The sequence below is a fragment of the Hippichthys cyanospilos genome, chromosome 6, assembly GCF_059441005.1.
Source record: "Hippichthys cyanospilos isolate Australia breed blue-spotted pipefish chromosome 6, RoL_Hcya_1.0, whole genome shotgun sequence".
Classification (NCBI taxonomy): Eukaryota; Metazoa; Chordata; class Actinopteri; order Syngnathiformes; family Syngnathidae; genus Hippichthys; species Hippichthys cyanospilos.
In genome coordinates, this window is record NC_142374.1 from 5,939,331 (window position 1) to 5,956,566 (window position 17,236).

General features: G+C 38.4%; 2 protein-coding genes and 1 long non-coding RNA gene across 4 annotated transcripts; 2 read left to right on the forward strand and 1 right to left on the reverse strand.

Moving 5' to 3' along the window:
• Positions 1-865: 865 nt before the first annotated feature.
• c1qtnf13 (C1q and TNF related 13) lies at positions 866-7,762 on the reverse strand. Of its 2 annotated transcripts, XM_088416694.1 has the most exons (3): positions 7,646-7,762; positions 3,415-3,603; positions 866-2,334 (listed from the first exon to the last, which is right to left on the reverse strand). In XM_088416694.1, the coding sequence occupies exons 2-3, from the start codon at positions 3,446-3,448 to the stop codon at positions 1,295-1,297; spliced, it is 1,074 nt and encodes a 357-aa protein (XP_088272820.1). In that variant the 5' UTR covers positions 3,449-3,603; positions 7,646-7,762; the 3' UTR covers positions 866-1,294. The 2 variants fall into 2 exon arrangements, with proteins under 2 accessions (XP_088272820.1, XP_088272821.1); XM_088416695.1 differs by lacking the exon at positions 7,646-7,762 and having other exon boundaries at positions 3,415-3,620.
• On the forward strand, positions 1,369-4,755 carry LOC148421972 (uncharacterized). The gene is made up of 3 exons (XR_015865853.1): positions 1,369-1,579; positions 1,662-2,294; positions 2,551-4,755. It is a non-coding gene; the product is annotated as an uncharacterized LOC148421972 (long non-coding RNA).
• On the forward strand, positions 5,696-14,588 carry ube2na (ubiquitin-conjugating enzyme E2Na). Its single transcript, XM_088416696.1, has 4 exons — positions 5,696-5,830; positions 10,994-11,240; positions 11,616-11,756; positions 13,353-14,588. Exons 1-4 carry the CDS (start codon positions 5,801-5,803, stop codon positions 13,388-13,390), a joined length of 456 nt encoding a protein of 151 aa, XP_088272822.1. The 5' UTR covers positions 5,696-5,800; the 3' UTR covers positions 13,391-14,588.
• Positions 14,589-17,236: the final 2,648 nt, after the last annotated feature.

Here is a 17,236-nt window from a genome sequence, read left to right on the forward strand (position 1 = left end):
CATGTCATCATCAAAGAGCTTGACTTTTAGTCACTAAACATGATGATGGTTTTTTGTTTTGTTTTGTTTCCACAAACATTCCCAATGGGGGCTCTTGGGAAAGTTTGCTTTCGAAAAGGTGGTCCTTGACTCCAAACATTTTGCAAACCCCTGCTCTACAGTGCATTTAGCAATCGAGTTCACTATGGAGAATACGCAATTACGTAGAACAATATAATATACCTTGACAATAAACTGCAAGTAATTCCTGTAGGACTTGCAGTTTAGTCCGGCAGTGACTACAAATAAATCCAAGTAATGAATTAAATCAAACATGCGCACAAAATTGTGATTTAGGCATACTTATCTCACTGAAGTGTATATATACAGTATTTTTTTAAATCAGTGACATGAAACGAAAAGAAACAGTAATATGAATAGAAATGCACATGATAGTTCTCACCTGTCACATACAACACAAGGAAAAAAGGGCTTGCTGAGTTTAGTTTACTATATAATTTACTTACTAATGTATTTACTTACTATAATTTACTATATAATGCCCATTTTTACCATCTAACTTCCTAGCTAAGAACCAATCAGAGTAAGATTGTCACTTGATAATCACTATTAAATGTGCATAATTCTGGGATTCCGACTTTCGTATTCTATATATTATTTTTTAATTCAAAGATATAATTTGATGTGTTGTTTGTTTTTCTTTAGTGGTGGAAAACAAACCGAACAAAGATTCTCACTGTATGTAATGTATTAACCTAACCCCATTGTCTAGGAAACTACATAGCAGTTATTTTTTTTACTGTTGACATGCTGAGTCAATCTCAGCCAGAATGTTTTTTCAAGAAATGACAAATTTGGAAATAACTTGTTGATTTCGAAAATGTTTAATCTTGCATTCAATACATTCAAAACCTGGCGACAACTCAGTGAATCATTATCACATGTTCCCCAAATCACGAAAGCAAGATTACTATACAAAATGTACACGTTTGGCGTTATGCCCCTACACCCTTCAACGTTTTAAAGCTAATGAAAACATAGATAATATATTGTTTCTCATTCGCTCCAATTAACGACACTTCACAGGACCATATCGAGAGATCTGACTGTGTCACAGCGTCACCCCGTGGAAATACCTGCTCATTACTCCCCCAATGGCGTGACCTCGGGGTGGTTCATATAAAAGCAAATTAAAAAAAAATAGTTGAGCGCTTTTGTTTGATTATTTGCATATTTTTTTTTATAAGAAAAACAAACTAAATGCAAAGGTTGCATTTATCGTTGAGGTCTGCCCTTATTTGTGTGTTGGTGTGATAGAGTTGGTTTCAGGATACACCAAGAAGCCTGAGAAGGTGGTGTAGCGCCCCTGGTTGCTGTACACAGCATAGCGATTATCGTGTTGACTGTACAGCCACACAGTATCGCCCTGGCGAAGGGACAGCATCAAGCTCTGACTCTGCATCTCTCGTCTCTTGGACATGTCGTCGTCAAACACCATGGCCTGCACTACACCGTCCCCAGTCATCAGCTTCACAGAAACAGCCTTGCGAGGGTGTTTCCCCACCGTGAATGCAAAAAAGTAAGCCCCGGGGAAGCGGCAGGTGAACCTGCCAGAGGATTTGTTAAAATGGCCCCCAATATTGACATATTCTACATCGAAGGTCAGAGGAGACTTGTGGTGCTGCTTGCGACTCTGACCTATAAACGCTGACGTCCGTGCCACAGAGAAGGCTGATCTGGGCTGCTCGGATAGCTGCTGTCTGACCCGAGATTTAGTCTGAGGGGGACAGTTGGGGTAAGGAGTCAGGTGGTTGCTGATGTAGCTGCTTGAAGTGGTGTCAGGATAGACCAGGTAACCAGAGAAGCTGACATAAGGGCCGACATTGCTATACAAAGCATACTGAGAGTTCTGTTGCAACAGTAGCCACACAGTGTCCATTTCCTCTAATGTGATCATGATGCTTTGGCTTTGAACTTTCCTGCCCTTCTTGCGGTAGTCATCATACGCCATGGCCTGCACCTCTCGCCCGTTCTTCACCAGGATAGCAGAGAGCATTTTTTGGGGAAATTTCCCCATTGAAAAGGAGAAGTAATATACTCCGGGGAGGCGGCAACGAAAATAACCAGTGTCTGGATTGAAATCCCTCCCGATGTTGACCAGGAGCTTGTTAAAAGTCACAACACTCTGCTTGCCTCCCACTATACTGCTGCTGCGCGTAGCGGAGAAGGCTGAACGAGGACCGGTTGTCACTGAAGGAGCATGCAGGGAGGAAACTGGGCCACAGGTGATTATGGTCAGTAAAGCCAGAAAATAAAATTGTGATCCGCATTCAGCTGAAAATGAAATGAAAAGAGGAAGACACAAAATACAAATTAAGAATTGTCCCAATGTGGTTGAATTTTGACATGCCACAAAATTGGGTATAGGCCGACAACATTGCGACCTAATGTCATTTATAGGAAGCAACACTGCGAACGTTTTGGATTGGTGTGAGCAGTAGTCCCTCCATAATGTGGCTGATACTCTCTGTGCTCTCTGTGAACACACAGGACTCAATTAAGTTCTGCTTCATCTGCTCCTGTGTGAGGTGAACAATGGACATTTTTAGGAGCGTTCGGTGAGGTGGGGTGGAAAGGAATGACAGTTAAGTACAACAAATCCATTAAAAAAAAAAAAAAAAGATTTTCCTTGATTTATTGAATTGAACATAATGTATTTCTGAATTGACTTTTTTTTCCTTATCAAGAAATGATCTCTCTCAATTTAGTTTCAAGTCTAATGCCCACAAAAACAGAATTGTGAAAAATTTAACAAAGGATCCAAGAGTATCTTCGAAAATAATAATTACTACAGAGCAAAAGAGGAAACCTTGCGGCCCCACGACACAGTCTAACAGAAATGAAAATTATAGCCTTGGATGTTTCATCTCATTTTCCTAACTTGGTTCCTATTGTATGCATTTTTTACAAAAGTAAAATCACAAATGCATTGCTTAAAACAGCAGAGGGTGAAAAAGTGTAATACAGTAATAGTGTTTTATCATCACTCAGCCGGCTTGAAAAAAGAAATACAATTTAAAAAAAACTTACCTTGGAGTCAAATACGCTTTTTGTTTAAAAGATAAGGAAGAAAAGAAAAAAGGAAAAAAAAAACAATCAAATAGAAACAGCTCAACCAGGAAATATTATCTAGATCAGCAAGTCAATAATGGACTGAGATGGGCGTTCACCTTTTGTCTAATAATGAAACAATAGTTAAAATGGGTCATACTCAACCTATGGGACAAAAATATGCCGACGTTTGAATATTTTTTAAAGTAATAGATTTCCACAGATCCTCGTGAATACAATCCACTTCCTGTGTCAGGTTATTGCTGCGAAAATCAAAATATTTAATAAAGGCATAAAACTCACCTGTTGAGCAATGCAGTATACGAATCCCCAACATCTTCCTATTTGGACAAGTTTCAAAGACGTGATCGATGGTCAACTGCAGATGCTCAATAGGTTCTCATAACAGGCCTGAAGGGCAAACTGCCGATCCTTTTGCTTGCATGCGTTTGTCAAGAGGAGGAGCTCCGCAACCATCCTCCAATCTTTAGCCTGCATAACATAAAAAAGGTCAAATCGAAGGACTATCTTACGTCGCCCTGCAGGTCTAATTTGCACTTTATTTTGTCTAAACAAGCAGCTGTGAAGGCTCAAGCCCAGAGATAAATATGCTTTTGTACTAAGGCGTTTTTTTTTTGTTTAGGAATCAAGGAACCCTTTTAAAAACAGTGCAATTTTTGGGGCACTGTATTATCTAGTCTTGTTGCAATATATAAATCCTTTTCCCAAACTTTTCCTTTCTGGACCTGGGCTGATGAGACCTTGGATGAATGTAATGACAGTTGACCATTTAAAAAATGTTTTTCTTATATTGCTTAAGCATTGCAGAAGTTACATCAGTTGAACTAGACACCCTTGCAGAGTCAATAACAATAGTTTTCCTTGCTGCTCTTTTCTGCTTTAACTGACATAATGGGTATTCAAATCTTTAAATCTCGACTAAAAACACATTTATACTCGCAAGCATTTAGTTAATGGGCCTGTCTGCAGCTTTCTTCCTCGTTTTCCTGCCCCCTTCTCCCGGCTCGGAGAGGGGGCTAGCTAGATGGTGCAGAATGACTTGACCGCCACCATTTGGCCCTGCGCTGATCGACCATCTTGGGTTAAGAGATCGACCATCTGCGGGCCACTTGGCTGGACTTTGGGAAGCCCAATGGCTTTTCCTGCTGTCAAGACATCATTGCATTTTCTGTAATCTATATTGTGTATCTGTATTTGTCTGTATTTGGTCCATGCAGCATCCACTTCAACCTGTGGACCTGGAAGGGGGCTCCTCACACCTGTGTTCCCTTCTGAAGGTTTCTGATTTTCCCCAAGTTGGGGTTTTTGAGTTTTTCCTTCTCCTTCTGGGAGGTTTGACAGGGGATGCTTTGTGTACCTTACACCGGGAATATGTGTCCGTATGACTTCTTTTTTCAAAAGAAGTCTCGACATGACTTCTCGCCCTTTGAGACTTCGGTGATTTAGGGCTATATAAATAAAATTTGACAAATAAAATTAGATTGATTGATTGATTGACTTCTTTTCACCTGTGAAGCCCTTTGATATTTCGGTGATTCAGGGCTTTACAAATAAAATTTGATTGATTGATTGATTCACTGCCTTTAGACCATTTATTGACATTAAATGGAAAGTTAAGCCTAACAGTTCGTCTTAAGATTTGTTCTTTGCGTCTGCAAGTCTAAAAACAACATTCTGATTATTTAAATTGCATTTATGGAGTATGAATTAAGCATCAAAATCTATGTTTTATTTATTTATTTCAGGGGTGGCCATTTTACTTTTTGGTGTTATGTGAAAATGTCATCACAGTTTGAACAGCGACCTGAGCAACGATTGGTTATAAGCTGAGCTCTGAGCAGCTGTGATACCGTTTTTCCTCAACAGCAAGTGGCAAAAAGGCTACCCCTGAAATGGAATATACCGGGTGGATTTTGCTGCTTAATGGATATTCTATGGATGCAATATTAATAAGAATGTCATGTTTGGACTAGAAGTAGTTGCATAGAACATGGAGTATATATATATATATATATATATATATATATATATATATATATATATATATATATATATATATATATATATATATATATATATATATATATATATATATATATATATATATATATATATATATATTTATTTTTTTTTTTAATATAGAGCAATGGACTTTTTTTAAACAACATGTCAAAATGTTACTCATTTAAAATTCTTAACTTGTTAACTCAGCTATGTGCATTTTCATACTATCTGGCAATGCGTCCTCTTGTTTCACTCCAGTTTGTGCACTTTCCGTGCTGCTTTTCTGACTAACATTCCCCTTTTGCTTAGAGTGGACACAATATCTTCACCTTCATCTGCATGTGACTTCAACAAAACAAGATGTGAAAATACAACCAATTAAACTTTTACTTCCATTTTATACATTTAATATCAGAAAACTACCTTTGCGACGCAAATACGGTATCAAAATAAATAAGGCAATTTCAACGTCCATCGCAGTTTTTTCTCCGAGTATTGCTTGTGGACATGAAAAAGGACTGGTTGTTGGCGTGGACAACAGATGGTTTGCTGGAAGTGCTTCCATCTGTGGTCATGACGCAGAGAACCCGGAAGTCGTAGGTGTGTGCGTGTGCTGTCAACGAGAGGAGGCACTTACTGAGCTAAAGCTCGCATTTGAGACAAGATGACAGGACTGCCTCGCAGGATTATAAAGGTAACCGCTTCGCGTTAAAAATGAGCCGGTGGAACTTTTTGCCGAGTCTTTTAATCATTTATTTTGGCCCACACGCCCGAAATGCCGAATATGGGCTTTCTCTGCTAACGGTAGCATCCACCACGACACCGTTAGTTGCCCGAAGTGACTTCCGTTTTCTTGTCGTTCGCATATCAGTCAAAAGTTTTGGTTTAATCATAAACGTTCGTGCTAATCGTGCTTGCCCGAGCCAATGGTTGTAAATACAGTAAATAATATGTTCTCGTTTCTAGCCGTTTATCGAAAGCTGCAGTGACTGGCGGTCTGCCCGGCTAAGTAGGCTAACGAAAGCTAACCGTGCTAACTATGTCTGCCCTCGTTGTGTATTTAGGAATTGAAACCTCGCTACCTCGGTGCATTTTTTTTTCTGCTAAAACACGATGGTTTTGATTGTAACATAAACGATTGCTGTATGATGAGATTGTCCGTGTAATGCATTTGATCGTTCGGCAATAATGGTGCAGTTTTACGTGTTTAAATGAATGTAATCCTTGCAGTAAGACAATGGGTGAAATATTCTCCCCATAGTGTAATAATGTCAATTTTCAGAATAAAACTTTATTAAGGATCTGTTCGTTTTTGTATTCTGCAAGGCCTCTTTCTACCAAGCATTAGAATGGGACGGCATACTGGGTTTAAAAAAAGGATTTAACAATTGATAACTCTGAACACTAACTTTTCTTTAAAGGTTGAGGGAAAGGAATTCTGCAACCAATGGTGTTTGTTCTGTTTTATTGCGTGTAATTGGTGATAACTCGGTGAATTAAAAAAAAAAAAACCTTACTCATGCGCTTGCACATTTTAGTAAATGTCTTCCAGGAAGTCCATAAGAATCAAACCTAAAAGATAAGGCTGAGCCCCACCATTCCAATTTGTCTTTTAAAGAACTCAAATGAACTAGAAACACCTTATACAACAATGATTTTCAGGTCAGGATCATTTGGCTATAAAGTAAAGTAAGTTAGGCAATGACATCCCTCCCCAAAATAAAATACCCAGTCCATTCATTAAGAATGTGAAAGTTCTTTGTTTTACCTTTTTGCACAGTTTTACTGCATTGAGTCAAAGTTGCCTTTCACATTTCAATTTAAGTACTGCGCTACACCGCATTGACATATCAAGTGGAATATCAAGTTACTCACATATCAATGTGCTCAGTGTTCACAACCATGATTAGGAGTCAATTCTTTACTTATTTTACCAAAATAAGGAATGTAGCACAGTTTGCTTGTTCACTTGTATCAATTACAATTGAAAATGCAAACTAATATTATATTCCTGATTTCAAAATAAATATTTTGGTATTGAAAATTGAACCATCCTGACGACAGTGGCCCTGGGTTGACCTATTAAAAGAGTATCGTTAAGCTCCAACCTTAATAGTTCTGTTGACGGCCTTGTTAAAAAAAAATCCTTGAATTAATTCTCGTATTTTAGCTATATATATATATATATATATATATATATATATATATATATATATATATATATATATATATATTCTACCTCTCTGTTCTTGTTCGTAGCATTTTCTGACTTGAGACAAGGCATCTCGTCTCACTGCAGCGCCCTCATGCATGAGAAGCACTTATGGCAGTGTGATGATGTGCTATCATATTATGATGAAAAAAAGCTTCCATCATACGGCTTAACCTTATAGTTTGTATTTTATTTTCATGTATGGATTTGGTATTTGTGCTAATTGTGGAAACTCTTATGATCGTGGTTAGAGGAAACAAGCAAGTTTGAAAGAACGTTAGAAAATGTGCATCTCACCTCATAGAAGTGCATTTTCAAGTAGAAGTATTTTGAATATTCTAACGGTATCCATCTCAAATCATTATTCTTTTTACAGCACTGTGCACATTTTTTGTGTACTAGCTATCATCCATAAAACATTAACAACATAGAAAAATTCTCAAAGTTTTAAATAATACAGTGTAAAGACACTAATAATCACTGATACTTATGATATCATAAAGATACAGGGCCAGTCCCTATTCTGTCAAGATCAAGAACAATGTTTAATGAAGAACATTGCTGGTCATGGCCTCTTGTGTTGTATGTACTCGACTTTTGTGCCTTAACACAAGCTAGTTGAAGTTCATTTCATCTCGTTTGTAACCTCTAAATGTCATCATTACAGTTAACAGTTCATCCCTCCATTTTCTGTTGCTACTTATCCTCATTAGGGTCACTGCCTTTGAAATATGTTTCAATGCTGTAAATGTAAAACGATCAGTACGCACAACAACTTTTTAAATCCCAAAGGCATGAGACACCTGCATATAAATGAAAAGCATTTGTAGACAAAAACAGGCAAATGAAAGTATTGTCACCAATGAAGCATCTTTTCTATTGCCAAAAAGCAGCATTCTTATGTCAGAGAAAAAAAAAGAAAAATTGTGTTGCTGTTTTTAACCTCAAGAATGTTTATGTCAAGACTGTCATAAAGTACCCTCTGAATTTGTTCAATATTAGCAGAACTTGCAATGTGTGATATGATACACATTCAAATATTTCCCTGACTTTATTTAGCCAATGTCACATGTTTGATTTTAAAGGAACATCCCAGCAAATTTGTCATAAAAATGAACAGAAATACTGTCGTGGTCAAAAAGAAATAGATGTTTATTTTTTGCCAGATTACACAGCCCAATTCTTGGGAAATAATAATCTTGGAACAAATTATTTGAAATTGGAAAAATTTACCATAGCTAAAATAGATTGATGAACGCTTTCAACAATATGCCAGTTTTTGGCAACTCACTGTCATAAAACGTGACATCAGCGTATCCACACATCCATCAGTGCACCTCACTAAGTAAGGGATTTTGACAGAATTTCAAGAGCACATCTTAATCAGGGGTGCCACTATTTCTGCATTGTATATCATGAATATAACAGGGCCAAATCTGGTTTCTGACTGGGCTATCATAATGTAGCTGATGGTGGTTCTACAGGGCTTTTTTTTGTATGTTTTTACTTCTAGTGAAATGTGTACTACTTATTCTTACCTATGTTTGCCGGGATAGTTAATCAAACATTTAAGACTGTATTGCACTCTGGAACAATAGGATTTTGTTTGGATGTCGATCTGGAAGGTATTTGATTTTGGAGGTGCCAAAGTAATTCAACCCACAGAAAATAAAAAAATTGAAAAAAAAAAAATCCCTCATTTTTGATCTGTGTATAGAGCACATTGTAGCCATGTAGAAAGAAAGCCTACCATAATAGGAATGAAAAGATGTAAGGTGTACAGGTGAATGACGAAGTTGACTACAGAGGGATATTGGTGGGAAAAGGTAGGACATTGGAGCCCTTGATCCTTTGGAGCGTGTGACTAGTACTGGGAGCCCCTCTTGTCTGTGTTTTCACTGCACGGTTTTGTCTGTGGGTTATCTAAAACATTTCAGGAATTTCACTCAAAGCTACATTCAGGAGAAGCATTTAAAAAAAAAAACACGTTTGGTTGGTTGCTGTTTAGGATTCCTCTGTATGCATTCCTAGTTATCAGGTTTTGTCAATGTCGTTTATGATGTACATTACATGAAGTGTCCTAATTGTGTCATATAAATATGGAAAAAACAGGGTGGGGTCTAAAAACCGCCTTTGTGTACACAGTAGTTTTGTAGCATGTTAGTATATTCGTTTGATAGTTTGCAAGATTTGTTCTGGCTCTGTAATGATTGGTTTGCACAACAAAATGTTTCAGAAAGCTTCAAATGTTTTGTGTTGTCGCTTTGCCGTAGTTGCTAGCAGAGAGTAACTGAGAGTAACATTGCTTCAGTGGCTGATAGGTGTGGAAATCATGGCCTCCTGTGGCATGGAAGCTTGGTGTCGCCACTACACACTGAGACACACAGGCAGACGCTCCTTTGTCTTTTTACTGTTGTCATTTTTTGACAATGACATCCACTTCTTTACTTCTTTGTTGCTCACCAGTGTTTTTCAAATTAGATTTCTTTTGCACCTGATATTTTATGAAAACCCATCAACGTAAATAAAATAAACAAAGAGTAGTGTCATAGCAGAATATAGTTGGGATGTTGCACACTAAGATGAAGTATTTGGCCATCTAGCAAGCAGTCATGAGAGTTTTTGCAACAATGTTTTCACACATTGTAGGCAAATAAAGGCTATTCAAAGGTTTAGAGAAGCATACGTATTGGTGCGCATAGAGGTAGTAACACCACCTACTGACCTAGCATGCACGCGGCACTGAGGGTTGAGTTTGGTAATTTCTCTTAGCCCCTTTACACAACAAGCTGTCATCAGCAGTTGGAACTCGTCGTGTGCAGGCAGTTTGGTGTGGGGACACCATAGGAACGTCAGAGTTCGCCGTAGGCCATCAGAAAGGGGTTTCGGGCCAATTCAGCATGTTGAATCAGGTCGGAGTCGTCAGAACATGCTAGCAAAGATGTGAGGAGAACCAGAAGTGACAACTGCGGAAAAACCAAGCAAGGTGAACGTTGAAATGTTTCAATGGTGCCCCCACACCTTCCTCAAGAGCAGAATGACTTTTATTTATTTTTATTTTTTTAAGCTTTCCAACTTTAATGTTTGGCGTATTGGTTACCTGGACAGAAGAGCATATGGAAAATCCCTTTGTTCATTTGCGTGTAAATAAAGCTATGGACATGAAGTCAGGCATCCCACAATGCATTGCGTGAAATGTACACCACGTAGTAAGAACAGTGATTATCACCACCACAATGCATTGCGTGAAATGTACAACACGTAGTAAGAACAGTGACAATCACCACCAATGGCATGCAGGAGTACTAATCATGCGCATGCGCAGAAGGTACATAGTAGTTGGTGTCGCTGCCTAAGTAGAGGGCCTTATGGTACTTTTCAAAAACCCAGAAAAGAAACCTAATCTCTATAACAAAGCTAGAGCTTTACTGATGTGGAAAAAAGTCAACCAAATCCGGTAAGTCGATTTTAAAAATAAGACGACTAATTTAGTATTGCATTAACGTTAAGAGAAAAAGACACCCCATTCAGTGAACCCTCGTAACATTCAACCAGGTAGTCCTTCCCGCTGATATTGAGATGTTAGAAATCAACATTGCATGTGACAATTTCATATTCATGAATTGTTTTGTTTTGATCTTTCAGGAAACTCAGCGCTTGTTTGCAGAGCCTGTGCCAGGTATCCAAGCAGAACCAGATGAGAGCAACGCTCGCTACTTTCATGTGGTCATTTCTGGACCGCAGGACTCACCTTTTGAGGGGGGTACATTTAAACTTGAACTCTTTTTACCGGAGGAATATCCGATGGCAGCCCCTAAAGTCCGCTTCATGACTAAAATCTATCATCCCAATGTAGACAAGCTGGGGAGAATATGTCTAGACATTCTGAAAGGTAAGTCAAAAGTAATTTTTACCTCAATGGTTAAGAGAAGTGATAGAGAATCAAGTCCTTAACAAACATGATGTTGCCTTTTGGAACAAGGCTTGTAACTAGAACAAATCTTGTCGAGACTTTGTTTAATTTTACTTTATCCGCAGATTAATTGAGAGCTTGGTCAGTTTTATTCTGCCGTGTAAACTGCCTTTCGAATTACACTTCAGTGGGGGTCAAGATTTAGATGACTGTCCCCTTTGTGCTACTGGTACACCCTCCACCTGCTTGTGCACACTAACTTGTGCCAAACTGTTTGTCTGCCCTCCAGGGTGTCCATTTTTATTGTGTTAGCCTCTTCTGATCAGTCTTCTGTTAATTTCATTGTTATTTCAGATAAATGGTCACCAGCTCTGCAGATTCGCACGGTGCTGCTTTCAATCCAAGCATTACTAAGTGCACCAAACCCTGATGATCCCTTAGCAAATGATGTTGCAGAGAAGTGGAAGACAAATGAAGCTGAAGCTATTGAGACAGGTAAGACCGGCTGGGTTCAAATGGTTATTTACTGTACGTTCTTTCCAAATCTTGCTTAGTGTTCTTCTAATTCGGGTTAAAGCACACTTGGGCTCACAACAGCCATGTCCTGCCTGTATTCGGTGTCTAACCAGCCCTTGCAGTCTTAAAGAATCGAAATTAAACCATAAACAAGCTGTGTTCTTAAATGCAATGAACGTATGTGTGATAGGTACGAGGAAAAGCAACGGAATGCCAATGGATTGCAAATGTCGTTATTTTTATTGACGTTTTACAACCCCTCTAGCGACTTAAAGGAAGACAACCTGACGAGCAAGAATACCAATTGTAATCATGTTTAGCAACAATGTTATTATGTACAACATTGAGGAAAGAGGAGGATTTCCCTGATGATCGAAAGATCAAGGAGTCCTAACCAGGAAGAACTAAAATAAGTTAGTGCTTGACGATCAAATTTGTCAGCAAAATAAAAAAAACATACAAAATATACTGTAAAATATTGTTTCAGAATTGACTGGGACTAATCGTGAGGAGGAATACATAATTCTCTTGTATTTAAATGGGGTTGACACAATTGATGTTATATTGGCTTGTTAATATGCATGAAGTCCACACTTTTGGACAAGAGTTTAGAAGGCGACCCCCCACTATACACAATTTAGGGAGAGGATGACATTCAGGCACAAAAAATTACCGTGGTTTAATCAAATACTTGGGAACAACTTTAAGGTTCTCTAGCATGTAGAAGCTTCAAAGTGTGCGCCAATAAAGAAGATTTTATTTTGCGATAGCCTTCACTTCGGTCTCGTCCGGCCAGCAAATCTCATGTTGCTAATTTTCATGAGAACTAAACACAAAATCACAATTTTCATTTGGAGACTTAAAACTTACATTGGGGCTGATAGTTTAAGCCTCTGGAATGTATTCTCTTTGAATTAGCCGTCGTCTCGTTATGGCTTAGCAGTGTAAAAATACAAACGGTAACTTGTCCTCGCACTACCTCTACTTTTTGATGATTGACAAACAACTTTTATTGCATTACCATCCCTGCATTTCCTACACGTAAAAAATAATGTCTTTAAAAAAAACTTACACTTAATGACTTCAAACATACTGTGTCATGTCTTAACATGTTTTCTGCTGAGAAAACAGATGATAGACAGACCTGCACAGATGTAGCAATTGCTAATCTGGATTTTCAGCTTTAGGGCTATTTCCCCCAACAAACTACAGAGTACATGTAGGTGTCTTTGGTGACATTTTTCCACTCCATATCCCTGTTGTTAAATCCCTGCTTTGTCTGAAATCAACATGTTCACCTCACATGCGCAGCCTGCAGTTCTAAAAATAGCGCTTTTGTGCAATTGCGATCAAGCGTGTTGCAGTACTCTTCTCCATTTAATGTATAGGAATCAGGTACAGCTTTGATTCCTTAAAAAAATGATAGGAAATGCTTGCACAGGACAAGTAGTCTTCAAAACCTTGCACAAATACTGTACGTGCAGGCGTCTCCAAGCGAAAACATATGTAACACAAACTGAATTTGACTTCGTGTTGGGGCACCTATTTATTTATTTTTTTCTCACCCCTCATCAGCCAAGTCATGGACCAGACTTTATGCCGGAAACAAGTGAAGTGACGGGCAGCCTGTCAAGTGAAGACACACAGAAGTCAAGTGTGAACACAGGTCCTCATGTTATGCCAATACCTCCTTTATTTGCATTTGAAGGACACGGTCAAACAAAAACAAAAACACACACAGGCACACTCACATGGTATAAATCAACATGAATATATTGAAAAGGGAAAATTTGCTGGCAATTAGTAAATGCATTCTAGTAAAATGACTTGTCTTTGTCCTAATTAACTCACTACTGTTAGCTCAGAGGTTTAGGTCTGCTCACCTTGGCTTTCTTTGTATGTCACTAGTCTGTCAACTGCTGCTTTTTAAAGCTTTTCAAGAGAGAGAAACTTGCGTCCCACATCTTTGCTGGGGGGAGGGGGTGTTATTGAGAGTTCCACGGTAATAAGGTGAGGAACGAACGAGGGGCTAGTTGTGGCCAGTATGGTATATTTTTAAGTTTATTTTTAACTTTGTGTTCCTTTGTCAATTAAAAGCAACTAACAACTACTAATAGTTACCGCCGGTAGTGTAGTGAGACGCCCACTAGGAGATGCAGTGTTGGTTTGGTCAATCACAAAACAGCTCTTCTTATTTAACTCACAGATAATAGGACTGAAAGCCAAAACTGAGCCTTTTATTTTCACCAATCTCATACGTCACAATCACTTTTTAACCACTTCCAGCCAGAATAGTGTATGTGCGTGCCAGTGCTGTTAGGATGGACATTATGGACCTTGACTTAGTTAGACCTTTTGTTTGTTTAATTTTGCAATATCTAGTCCTCGTGTATTGTATTTTTCCCCCTCTTAGTACAGTCATATTAAACCCCACAGGCTTTTTTTTCTTTTCTCTCTTGTGCATTGTCATTCTGACACGACTAGACTCAGTTGTATCTGACCTTCCTCCCAATAAGATTTAGACCACCAAGCAGGGGGTTCCATTTGTGCTTTCACCTTATTTAATAAGAAGTCAGAATTGGGATGGTATATGTGATGCTGAGGTGTGGCGTGACTATTCTCCTCCAATTTAGGTCAGCTGTACGATTTGACACCTGACAGCTTTTGTGGCCACAAAGCCAAGTTAACTGTAAATGTTTTATTTTTGATCATCTGGAGAAGAACTTTTTTTTTTCCTGTTCTGAGAATGTTATGAAAAATGATCATCTGCATACATTTCAGTTCTGTAAATAAATTCAGTTAGTTAATAAACTTGCTTGGGTTTCTTTTTGTGTGCGTATCTTTTAACTGAATAAATAGCATTTACGATTTGCCGTCTTTGCCAATATATTACACATCTGAATTTTTTGACATGGAAAAAAATGGACTTTCACTCATAGCGCTTTTCTACCTTTAGGTATTCAAATCACTTTACACTGACTACTCATTTATCTACTGACACAGCATCAGAAGCAACTGGAGGCTCAGTGTCTTGCTCAAGAACACTTGGACATTGGTCACAATGGCCAAGGGATCAAACCCACAAGATGGGAGATGACCACAATACCAGTGAGCCATGACTACACATGCAGTATTTGCAACTAGGCACCTAAAGCGCCGTTCCAGACGCTGTCTCGATCACTACTAGGCATAAAAAGCGGCATTTGAAACGCTTTACAGCACAACACAAAACAAACACGCATTAGCATTGTATGATCTTATTCGCTTGCCATTCACACCAAGATGACACATCTTCAATATCAGAAATGTGGAAATGTTTTCTTGTTTTTACAGTATTAGAAAATGTTAAGAATGTGTGTAGCATGTTTGTAAGCCATATTCGATCACAAAATGTAGTCCCCCCATCTTTTTTTCATTTTCATACGTTTTGAAAAAGCTCCAGAGAGCTAACTAAAGCATCGCTAAAGAGCTGCGGATTGCAAATCAAAATAAAACGATCTAGCAATCACGTCCACCGGGGAACATTTTTTTGACATGAGTCTTTAGAAAAAGCTGTTTCATCTGTCACATACACTACAAGTAAAAATTGGCTTTACTGCACTTGATTTACTAGCTATTTTTTTCTGGGGCCGGGGGGTAAAAACTGCTGTCTTGTATTTCCTGGCTAATCGTTGAGTGGATTATTTTCCAATTTCTCTCCAGAATGGTCCTGCATTTAGCTCTATCCACCTTCTCGTCAATTTTAACCATCTTCTTTGTCCCACTGAAGAAACGCAGGCCCAAACCATGATGCTGCCACCACCATGTTTGATAGTGGGGATGGTGTGTGAGGCAATCTTTAAAATAGCCTTTTTTTATGGATATCTTTGAGAAATGACTTGCTTCTTGCTACTTTTCCACAAAGGCCAGATTGGTGCAGCGCACGACTGACTTTTTCCCCTATCGACAGACCCCTCCCACCTCTGCAGTTCACACAGAGTGATCATGGTCCTATTGGCTGCATTTCTGATCAGTCTTCTTGTTCGATATGAAAGAGGAAGAGGTTTTGGTTGATTTGCAGTGGTCTGATATTTACTCTATTTCAATATGATTACTTGCACAGTGCTCTTGGGATGACTACATTTGAGAACTCTTTTTGTGTCCCAATCTGTCTTGAAACTTTTCCACAACACAATATGTCGGTTCTGCCTGGACTGTTTCTTGGACTTCATGATGCTCTCTGCTGTAAACGGAACCCTGAGACTATCACAGATCAGGTGTATTTATATGCAGACTTCATTACACACAGGTGGATTTTATTCATCACCATCAGTCATTTAGGATAACATCGGATCATTCAAAAATCCTCACTGAACTTTTGGAGTAAGTTTGGTGCACTGAAAGTAAAGGGGCCAAATAAAAGTGCATGCCCCACTTTTCAGTTTTTTATTTGTTAAAACAGCTTAAATGGCCATTTGTTCCGCTTCACGATTGTGTCCCACTTGTTGATTCTTGTGAAAAAAAAAAAAAATATATGTTTGAAGCCTGAAATGTAGCAAAAGGTTAGGCGGTTCAATGAGGGCAAATACTTTAGCAAGGCACTGTATGTATGCTTGCAGCCTATTTTGACTATGCCAACACTTACATTATGCCATTTATATACCAGTTTAAACATTTCACTGAAATGTATAAGAATTAACTGATTGAGGTGTCAAACCATTACCAAAAGTAACAGGTAATACAGGCGGTGACTATGTTCTGTGGGTTTTATTGGCAAAACATTCACTCTACTAACAAATCGCCGACCTCTGGTTGTAATGATAATTGGAATGAAAATACTTAGATAATTCCAGAATTGTAAGACATTTTGCTTCAAATTTGAAAACTAACCCTGATTTCTGTTGCATATTCATCAATAGGTAATCAGATATCACAGGCTTGATTAGTTCATTTTACAGAGCAATGGTGCATTTTATAGTTCAAGACAATAATTCTACTCTAATCACAGTAATGGGCCAGCGGGTAACAGGGTTGCAAATCTGCACTAATGTTAGCTGAGCCTAGAAACTAGCTAGCTAGCTATTGCTGCTGACCAAGAGGACAAACTTGTGTCAAAAAAAAAAAAAAAAAAAAAAAACTTATATGCAAGAAAGGGTTGCATGAGGTACGGTGAGATGTTCAAGTGAGGCGGCTTGACTCTGTGATAGTCGTCATTTCTCAACTGAGAGGTTTTGGGTTCAACTCCTTGACCATCCTAACCTTGTTAGTCTCCTTGGGCAAGACAAATGAGGTAAGACTACAAGGTAAATGAGTTGTCAATGTAACACGCTTAATGTACCTAAGTTAGAAAAGTGCTGTATAAGTCCATTTTCCATTAAGTAAGGCTAACTTATTTGATTAAAAAAAAAATAGAAGCAATGACATACTTTTGCACTTACCATTCTTTTGGAAAATTGATGTCAAGCCCAGCATATGAAGTG